General features: G+C 27.0%; 1 protein-coding gene across 1 annotated transcript; it reads left to right on the top strand.

Moving 5' to 3' along the window:
- The first annotated feature begins 8936 nt into the window (after positions 1-8936).
- On the top strand, positions 8937-10754 carry LOC142322813 (poly(A) RNA polymerase gld-2 homolog A-like). The gene has a single exon (XM_075361884.1). The coding sequence runs from the start codon at positions 8956-8958 to the stop codon at positions 10747-10749; it is 1794 nt and encodes a 597-aa protein (XP_075217999.1). The 5' UTR covers positions 8937-8955; the 3' UTR covers positions 10750-10754.
- The last annotated feature ends 909 nt before the right edge of the window (positions 10755-11663 follow it).

The following is an 11663-nucleotide window of genomic DNA, read 5'->3' as shown; positions in this document are numbered from 1 at the left end:
TATCTCTATGTAACCCATTACTAATCTTCTTCTTTGGAGTTAGAATACTGTTTCTCTCTTTATTACGTAAATTCATGTTTGCGTAACTTTCGATTTTGAAATATACTTGCACCATTTCTGGATAATATCGGTAAGTATTTACCAATCGGTAAGTATCGGTGTATTTAATTAATTATTAAAATTATTGTTTAATTGTTGTTCTATCGTATTACTTTTATATATTAAATAGATTGTAAATTCCAAATCGAAAGTTTGCAATTTATATCATTTTTCAGACGTTAGAATATTTTCGACTTTTTTTTCTACTTCATCAAGTCGATGTTAAATTTTGGTCCAGCTAAAATATGTTTGATAATTCATTTTCAGATCATTAATAAACTTTAATGTGCTCTAATAAAATTTGTATTTTATTACCAACATTATTGTATTTTTAATTGAATTAATTTCATCTTATGCAAGTTTAGTATGATTTTCAGCTGAATGTTAGGTTGTGTATTTCTGAACAGATTATTTTCTCCTGATATCCAGTTTATAATTTTACATGTTTATTTTAATTTATCATATTTTATATTTCGGTGAATTCTGTAATTTATTTATTTTTTAATGATATATCTACTAATAGGACGTATTTTTTGAAAATCATTGAACTGACCTTGAACCGCTACATTTTGTAAAATAGCACTTTTGAAACCTAAAATGTAAGGTTTTTAGTTATTTACAAACAGTAGATGAATGTTAAATAATTTTATTTATAATAAAAGGTAAGTTTTTAATCGTAGAGTATTTTTAATTTTGTTTTTAGTAGTTCGTTTCTGAATTCTTGATACTCTTTTATAAAGATAATTGACTGACACTCTTTAGGTAACAATCTACATAAAACTTTATTTTTATCTCTTAATACTCCATTAGAAAGCAAAACTAAAGCAAATGAATTTATTTTTAATATTTGAAGTGTCCAAAGTATTAAAGTGTTTGTTATGATCAAATATTCTTTAAGTGGGAGGCTGATAATGTAATTAGGCCTAATATCAAACCTTAATCATTCAAAATTACAAGTAAGCCTGTTTCCTGATAATTTTTTTCAAAAAGTATGGTTTTTGTTATTAACATAACATTCTGTGAGTGTTATTGTAGTTTACTGTAATTGATCTATTACCTTCAACATTTTGTGACTACAATCTCCATTTACTAAGAAAATTTGTTTTTGTAAATTACCCTAGCCTTTTGCAAATTTTATTTATTTTTCGGAATCATAGCATTCAAATAACTGGAAATATTTATTATATTAATTTTGATTTTCATATTTGGTGTTTTTTTATAATTATCATTGTATTATCTTTTAATGACACTCAGATCAGTGATTAGGTATTATCGCATTAACCTAACTCTACACCTTGTGGTTTACTTTATTTAGATAAAAGAGTATTTTTTTTTAATTTAATATATTTTATATGTTTAGATAATATACAGCTTACCTTTAAAGTAAATATTCTTAGCAGAAGTGTGAAATTTTTATATCCGTGTTGATTAAAGTTATAAAAATTATGATATCTATATGCTGTTGTTCTAAAGCATAAGTTTTGTTTTCCTTTCATCCAAAAAATCATACTATACCTAATTTATAAAAATTGCTGTTTGGAAAAATTTATGTTTGTAGTAAATCTCCAGAATAATGTAGTAATCTGTTTATGATGTCAAATTTTCACATGGTATCTGGTTCTTTTAAGAAAATTAAATTAGGCCTACTTGTATTTTACAAATGTTGGGAGCAATCAACAATGAAAAATTTTCTCAGACAGATAGACTGTGATAATATTACTTACTTTTTTGGCTGTAATACTTCATCTTTTAGATCTCATTAGGCAGAAAGACATTGATTTATTTGTTAAAATATAAGCTAATGCTTAATCACAGTGGTAATCTAAATATTGAAACGTTTGATCATCAAAAATGTTAATCGTAAGGGATTTATGAACGCACTGATTATATCAGACAGTTGTGTTCAGTTAGAATTCTTTGTTTTCTATAAGAATTCATTAGTGAAGAGTTTTTTTTATTATTTCCATTATTTAATTTTCATTAATTCTGCAATATAACTTTAAAATATTTACTTATATGTTTGAATGTTTAATTCAAGTTTACATTATTATGTTTCATTGTATAGAGTGTCTTAGTATCCCGTGAAAATATAGATGAATATCAGGAATATACAATGCAAATAGAAAATATTAATATAAACTTGTGTCAAAGAATACTTTGTTTTTAGCTATAGCTACTGAAAGATATTTCCGTTAATTTAAGCTTAACGTTAAGACAATACTGATTTTTGTGGATGTAAATAATTTGGCAAAACTTATGATTTTTAATTATAATTTTACTTGAAGTATTTAAAAAGAAGGATCATTCAGCTGAATCTTTATTACTGTTTAAGAGATGCTTCATAAGACAACATAAAAGTAATCAAAGCTGTTCTTCTTTCGATTTGGTGTAAATAAAGTTCATTTATTTGGTGAAAATGTTGATAAACCTGATAATATCTGTAGAGAATTTAATCTTGAATAAATTGAGGTTAGGGAAGTCAATAAAAAGGAAAATCTTTTTAAATTATTCTTTATTTGAGACTTGAGATTGCAAAATAATTTTTAAATTATCAGTTATAATTCATATCTAGATTTAAATTTAGGAATTGTAAGACTTGGCTTTACATGATAGGTATTTAAACCAGTAGTTTGTTTTTCTGAGCACCCCTAATAGGATAATCGAAGTTCTTGAACAGTAATACAAGCAAAGTCATCAGTCCACTGAGCACCAATAAAGAAGTAGCTGCTTCACCAGTGACTAGAAATGAACAGCGCAAGAAATGTAGCAACATCTGCAGCTAATGTATTTTTTCTCAATACCTATCTAAGGACGAAGGGACAAAATATAAGGAAAGGAGTTGGGTAGATGAAAAGGATAATGCACATCAGGGCTGACTCATAGTGATACTCAGGTTATTTGTAGTCTTTCACAGGATCAGATATAATATTTAAATTTTTAATTAAAAATGACAAAAGTTATTGATTTTATACAGAAATGTATCGACTTTTTAGGTTCCAAAACTGCACAGATGGAAAAGCCTATATAAAAAATAATAAGATTAATAATATCTACAAACATAAGAACAGATTAATGAAGTAAAACATCAACAATAATTCCCTTTAAACTATAAAGTGTGCTTTACTCTCCCATATAGTAAAAAATGGGTTGTACATTAAACCCAGAACTTGATAATTAAGACTGGAGAATCGAGGCTTATAAAACAATTAATTGACATTCAAGGTTAGATAGGTTTAAAAATGGAAATTTTTGTATACACTGCAGATGGTAGACAATTGAAATTCAGGGTTGGTACCACAGCAATTGGCTGAGTCATTACAAAATTGAGAGAATATGATTTATAATTCAAGTATGGAGATATCGACCTATAGAAAGAGAGGCTAAGGCAGATCCCTTACAGAATGGAAATAAAAATTTTAACTTGATTTTTAAACTTGATGTCGTAACATTTTAGAGTATCTAACCCATAGAACATAAAAAAAGGAGAAATTTAATTCTATAAGAAAATCTGAAGTAAATTTATTACTGCTAATAGTGGACTTAATCAAAGGAATAAAAATATTGCCATGCTATAATTAGCTGCAGTAAAAATAAAAGTTAATAAGAAGTATTAACTTAATTGATAATTAATCTATAGTTAATTATAATACTCTTGCTATACTTAATTTAAATCTGTGATACCTAGCTAACCAAAACTTTCATGATATAATATTAATCTGCTTTTTACGTTACTATATAGATGCATATTTTACACGGTATCATTTGTAGTACACAATTTGAAGATGACATTTCAATTATCAAATACGGAACATATGGATCGTTTTTTCTTATGATCTATCTCAATGAAAATGCCTCAGTTGTAACATACATAAATTGGAAAAATTAGAAATCCTAATCAGAATTTTGTCTCCATTTTTCAACATTCATATACTATCAAGTCGCTTCTCTGTTGAAAAAGGAAATATCCAGATGATATATCGCAGTCCTCAGTTAGTTCTAGAAACATTTCATTTTGTGCAGATAAACTGTACAGTAGAATACAGTGAAGACTAAAAGAGAATTTCTGTCTTTTTTATATAAACTCTTCAGTATCTTTAAGAAGGTGATTGTGAGTTCAGATTAAATTTTTCCAATTGGATCTAAGAAATAACAATTTGGAAAAGTTTATTCTGCAAAAGTATCTTTATGCAAAATGAAATAGCTAACTAAGTTAAAAGTTAGAAAGTTTACTGAAATTCAATGTTATGTAAGAAAATTTACAACCACAACTTTCTTTAAGTGTATGATGTGATATAATTGATACGTAATTTATTGGAAGAATTGTTTTTAGTGATCGCCTAATGGGAAGTATATAGATTTTTCCAATAGACAGATGAAAAAGACTATAGTTTTTCTATCAGTATGATAGCACAGAGCACCACATTTATTTTCATAAAGTGAGACAGTATTAGCCTAACTTAACTCAACAAATACATTATGCAGTCAGATGTAATTAATTTGCCTCCAAAACTCCTAATTTATATCTTAGAGATAGCTGCACTCTTTGGTGACATAAAAAAAGAATTACTTTACAAAAAAAAATTAACTCAGAACAATCGATCCAATAAATTCTGGATACATCTGAGCTTATTAAGAATGTGCATGGTTCTAAAAAGTGGAAAATCACAATTTGTTAGAATTCTTCAGAACATTATCTGATAACAATATTTATAGTTTGTATTATATATATCAATAGTCAGTTTGTCATCCATCAATTCCCTTCATGGACATCATAGAATCTTTTTGAGTAAGACATAATGTCCAGAAAACATTGATGTAAAGATTGAAAACATATATTTATATCTTATCTAAAGACAAAAAGAGTCTCCACTCTCCTACAGAATAACCCCAAAATATTTTAAAGTATTCAAGGGGATTCCCTAACTTTAAAAAAAAAAGAAGTCAATCCTGCTTTGATGCAGCAAATATTATTTCATAAACTTTAAAATACGATAGATAGTTTTGTGTATGGCTAATGCATGTAATTTGGACTTAGTGTGTTGTTAGGGTTTCTCATGGTTGCTCTAAAATTTAGTTAGTATTGTCTGTTCCATGACTCTCCATTCTCCTTCATGATCTACTGAAGCCTTTAGTCCGTGAAACAAATATGCCACTCCAATTAGGCTTTTTGAAAACTTAATGGAACCTTAAGTTCCAGAGTTACAAATAATTCTAAGGAATTTAAAACGGGTAACTTTTTATATTCTTTTGGTTCAAATTTTAATTATCAATTATACATTTTTCCCAATTATTTATCTTTACAATAAAATTATTTATTGTATAATTTTAATTATATTGTTGTGCTAACAATTATATAATTGTTTATTTTATAATTATTTATATTTTAGAAATAATATACTTATATTTAAGGATAAATTTGAAAAGTCCTTCATTAGCCATAACTAGAAAAATTAAATGTTTGAGACCTGTATTTTCATGGATTTAATTCTGTATTTTTGCCCGTAGTTTATATTCTGCAGGAAAATTTATGTAAAGAATTGAACCTTTACAAGAGCGTTTAAAAAATTGAATTGTATTTTTAAGGAATATAAACGAGGACATGAATTATTTTATGTAGTTAATTTAATCGTTTTTGCTAATTATATAATTTCTGCATTGTATAAAATGCAATACAAATATAAAAGTATTATATAATTTTGTATTTATATAAAATTAATAAGAAGTTAATTATACTGACCTTTCTTGGACTGACATTGAATTTATAATGGCTAATCTATTTTGCAAACCTACTGACTATTTTATTTTAATTATTATGCTTCTATTTATTGTATATAGTCATCATTTTAAGTTGTGTAATTTATTTGTAACTGGTGATTTTTTTTAAATGTTCTTTCCGCCATAAGTACACTCAAAATGAATTTAATTAAAATAAAAATATTATATCATGTGTCACAACTGTAGAAATGCCACAAACTCAATCAATATGAAGCTAGTACTTTTGAAGTACCTAAGCTTAATACGCTGTTGCACATCAGCATCCCAGGCCCATTGAAATGCAGTGGATATTCAGTCCTACAAGTAACACTTTCACTCTGTTCACCTTTGCAGCTGGCTTTATAGTTAACATTACTACTTCTTTCACTATTGTTGTTTGGATCTTATATGTTTTTTTATCTATTACAAATACAAGAAAGAAAGAGAGAAATATTATTAAGCAACAAAGTAATATAACCTTTTTGTGTAGGAAAAGAATGCATTATTTACTTTCCCATTCAGTTGGGTAATAGCTGAAAATGAACTAATTTCTTTTTTTTAAAGATAATTTTTTTCAGAGCTGTTATTCTGATCACATTTGTAAGTTTAAATAGCTTTTTTATTATTATTTTTTTCATATTTCTATTGATGGTTAAAATAAGCCACTTTTATGTCATCATAATTGTTTCTACGAAACCTGTTACAATTTACTCCCATGTTGACAATTTACAATTTACTGCTGACATCATAGTATTGCTTGATTTCATCTGTGCAGAAGTACAAGGTTTTTTCTATTACCATTAATTTTTCTTATTTCACATCTTCTATTTTTAATAATGCATTTATTGTATCACTCAAAAATCTCCCCTTTTATTTCTTTACAGTTCTTCATTCTATAATTTCTTTCATTTAATATTTCTATAACAGAAATATAATATTTTACACACATTCTTTTGTTCTACTAAAATTTTTTTTTCTAGTAGCAGACTGTCTTCTTTCAAGATACCTCATTAAATTTGCAGCCTCCATAACTCTTATTCCCACGTCAAGTACAGATTTATTTTTATTCAATAATTAACTGTACCTAAATAAATTTAATTAAATTTTTGTTTAGTCTTAGAAATTAGAAAATCGATTAAATACTGCCATTATGTTTTGACATAAATTCTTTGAAATGTTTACTACAAGTCAGTCCATAGACTAATCTGCAAAATTTTATGTTAAGAAATAAAACTTTTAATAAAAAATACCTTGCTCAGACACGAGTACATGTAAATAGCATTCCTTCAAAACATTTGATGAAATGGTTAAAATGAAACAAACTGCAAACATTTTGCATGTTTACATTTTATCTTATTCTTAATGATTACTTTTTCACTTACACAAAATTAGTTGTTTTATTATTTTTTTATATAAAATGTTTTTTTAAAGTTTTGTACATCCTTAAAAATTGTTTATATTATATTATAATAGTAATTTTTTTTTTTTAATTCAGTTTAAAAACATGGTAAAATTTTGATAAAAATAATTTACCTTTATGCCTTTATTTATATGTTTTCCAACATTTTTAAAGAAACAATTTTTCTTGTTACAAAAATGTGGTGATCATAATATCATGATCCTTAATTATATATTTTTAAAACCCTTTAAAATTCTCACGCTTACAATAAGCCAGAATTACAAATGTTAATGTGTTCTTGTAACAGGATTGAAAAAGTAAATAAGTAAATAATAAATAATTGTTTTACTAATAAAATCCTCAATCAGTCTTGTGATTTGCTCTTGTCAACCTTGTGATTTACTAAATTTTGGATTTTTCATATGTTTATTGTAAAGCATCTCTTCAGGGAAGATATAAACTTGCTTTTTTGAAGGGTTTTATATATATTTTCATTAAACAAAAATTCAAGTTGTCTATTATTCAACATATACTGTCCATAGGATTTTATTTTAGTAAAATATAATTTTTTCTAGATTTTTACCACTAAAATCTATTTTTACTATACTGTACATACAGTAGAATTTTCCATACTTTACCAGGAGGTAGATCAGCAATTCTATATATGAGCTGTATTTGGAAATATACAAGTATGAGCATAATGTACAGTGGAGCTTATAGTGAGCATCTGTTACTACTTCCTTTAAATAATTCACTCCTCATAGAAAATAAACAGTAAAGACAAAAAATTAATACTTTTATTAATTAAATTTTTATAAATTAAATTACTAGTTTCATTAGTTAGACATATTTACATGTGACTTAGAAATTAACTGTCCCCTGATGAAGCATATTATTTAACCACCCAAAATATATGATATTTAAAAAAAAAAAAAAAAAACATTTTTTTTCAGTAATTAATACTACATTCTAATTAATTCCTTTTTTAATTAGACAGAGAGAGAAAAAAATTAGAACCCAAAAATTAAATTTAAGATATATTCTTTTCTTATTCTAATTGGTAAAACCTTTTCACTGATATATTTAGTATACCATTATTTTAAACAATTTTTTATTTTAATTTTATGAACTAATCCTTACAAGAAATTTTAATTATACAAAGAATGAAATCACTGCTAGTAAATCATTTTGGTTTAGGTCTTGTAAGATTATTCAATATTTTTAAGAAAGTAAAAAATCCCTATTAAAAATTCTTCATATCATAGTCTTTAAGAAGCCCTAAAAGTATCACATGCTGCTTATAGTTATAGATTATTAGTAAAAATTTGTCTACTTTTCTTCATCTGATCATGAAAACGCATAACCTTTTTCCTATTTTCACCCATAATATGATAGTCAGTTGATATTAAACAGGTGGATAAAAATTCATCCCTCTAACTCATAATATACACTAGAAGAGTTATAGATTTGTTTTTTCTTTTTTACTTGGTAACATATTTGTTAATCACTACATTATTTTTTATTTCAATGGCATTTGATGAGTTAATTCCACCTACCAATGCTCATACTGTAATCCAGATTACTAATCCTGTTTAAATTTAAAAAAAGGAGTAAACCCTTGTGAACAAATTTGCTTTACTACATCAATTAATTCATGTGATTTCTGTTCACAGATCTTTTGAAATTAAGCCTGTGTAATTAAGATGTCTGGTTTCTGGAGATTGTATAATGCAAATACACAGAACTATCAGGGGTTACAACCTCAAACACCAAGACATCAGGTTCCACTTGAAGGGCAGATGTACAATCCACCATATGAAGACATCAGGTTCGTTGAACAACCAGTCATGTATCAATATGTGGGTGTACCGGAAACCCCATTTTATACACCTCCACCTGTATTTACTAGACCCCCACCAAATGTGCGACAGAGTTTGGATCACATTTATGTACCAGTTTTTGATGCCTCTACTATGCCTTCCCAAAACCAATCACAACCTCTTGGACAGCATGGACCACAGTTTATGAAGATGCCCTGGCCTCATACACATAAAAAACCAGGCTGGTGCCATCAGCCAAGAAGGAAGATTCATAATTTACAGCAAACATCAACATCAGCCCCAACTCAGCCCAGAGAAGAGCGATCAAAGGTATCTTTAAATAACAAGTCAACATTTACTGTAGATAATTCTAGCTCAAGCTCAAAAAGCAGTGGCACTATTGAAACAGTAAAGAAAGTGATTAGTACCCAAACACCTAAGAGTTTAGGAGAAACATCCTCTGGAAGCAGAAAATCCCTGAATCAAAGTAATAGTGCATCCAATGAAGGACTGCAAAAACAGCAGAGTCAACATTCAAAGAGTCAAGTAGGATCAGTTTCATCCCTTGCAGAAGTAAGAGATGATTTAAATACTGACACTGTAATGGATATATATATGAAAATTTGGTGGAAAGTTCAGCAGTACATTACACCATGTCATTATTACATGTATGGAATGACAGAGCAGTTTACTTTATCACAAAATATATGGCACAAGTATTTGGACTATCAGGAACCTATAAAAAATTATTTTAAAAAAATCATAATTTGGAAAAAAATGTATCTCTTGTTAAAAACAAAGAATTCAGACTACGATTTGTTTCTGACTGGATCAACTTTGAGTGGTCTTTCTGACAGTAACACTGATTTGAATCTTTATGTGAAAGCTCCAAGTAGAACTGGTATACCAGAACATTTTGATAATCTGTTTCACCTCACAAATATGCAATCTATCTTCAAATCTATGAAAGACATTGAAGGTCTACGTATTATTGAAACTGTAATACCTAGCCTAAAACTTACTGTTTTGAATGGCCTTCCTGTCATGGTTGATATTACCTGCAACAATTCTATTGCTCTTGCAAATAGTGCCCTCTTGTATGGATATACTAGATGCGATTGGAGATTAAAGCCTCTTTACAACATCATAAAATTATGGGCACGTCATCACTCTCTTACTGGGAAAGTTATAGCAATGATTTCTGGCTACACTTTGCAATTACTGCTTATTTTCTTTTTACAGTGTGGTGTATCACCTCCAGTGCTGCCTTGCTTGCAGCGAATCGATAAAGATAATTTTGACTTTGAGAATTTGACCAAAGTCGGACAGCTTGATTTGTTCAGATACTGGTCTACAGCATGGATATCATGCAACTGTATGTCACTGGGTGAACTTCTAATTGCCTTCTTTACTTTTTACGATGACTTTGATTTCACAAAAAATGTAATTTCGGTCAGATTGGGTACTCCTGTTTTGAGAACTGCGTACAATCACATTTATCAAAACTCTCTAGCTCAAAAAGAGTATGTTTTTGTTGAAGAGCCTTTCACTCGAAAAAACACTTCAACTTTGATCCATTTTAATTTTGCTTACCTTACATTAAAGAAACATTTAAATGCAGCTAGATCACTACTGGAGAATACAATGGATCTTAATAGTATTTTCAGCTATCAATAGATTGATTTGTCACCAAATTAAGCTAATTTTAGCTTTTATAGCTAAAAAAATAATAAAACATGTACATTTTTATCTTTGTCTATCATTTTAACTACTGAAGAAGCTTATCACAAAAATATTTTGTTATTTTATTTTTGGTTCTCTAATGAAGTATGATAGAACTGATGTTTACTAATAATTTATCTCTATATTATTTTTCAATACTACTTTTATTGTAAAATATATCCCAAAATTATGTTACTTAGTGACTTAAACAGCTATGTTATGATTTTTTATTCATAAACAAAATCAAAGTGGCTTATTTTTAGTAAATATTCTGCTCTTATTTAATTTACTGTACTGTGATAATATGAAAAAAAGTACCTCAAAATTTGTTAAATTATATAGTGTTGTAGTTGATAACAAATTCTGTTAAGTTAAATTTGAACGTAACCCTTATTTTACAATTCCTCTATTGATGATAACTAGAAATCAAAATCTTTCATGATTTTTCAAAATTTTAAGGAATTAATATTTTCTAAATCAAGAAATAGGTGTTTTATCTTTGAATTAAGATTATAATTTTGTTATATGCTATTTAGATGAAGCTGTCAGGAAATTTCTGAATATGAATAAGTGACTTTCCCTTTTTTAATTTGCATTAAATAATTTTGTAATGTAGAGTATAATTGTTAAAATTTATGTGTTATTAATATCCATGTATTAATTTATTTAATTTTTTTTTTTTGTTAAATTTCTTATTTTCTGTTTTTCATTTACTAGGTTTAATTTTTTTTCCATTCATTTACATTTTTATTGTTTAAAATACTTTCTTTTTCTTTTTTTAACTATATGCAAGTAAAATAACTTTGAAAGTTAATTAATTATAAAATTACAATTATAAATATTAATAACTGTGAATTTGATATTACACA

Source organism: Lycorma delicatula, chromosome 4, assembly GCF_047948215.1.
Source record: "Lycorma delicatula isolate Av1 chromosome 4, ASM4794821v1, whole genome shotgun sequence".
Classification (NCBI taxonomy): Eukaryota; Metazoa; Arthropoda; class Insecta; order Hemiptera; family Fulgoridae; genus Lycorma; species Lycorma delicatula.
This window is presented reverse-complemented; position numbering and strand designations above follow the sequence as displayed.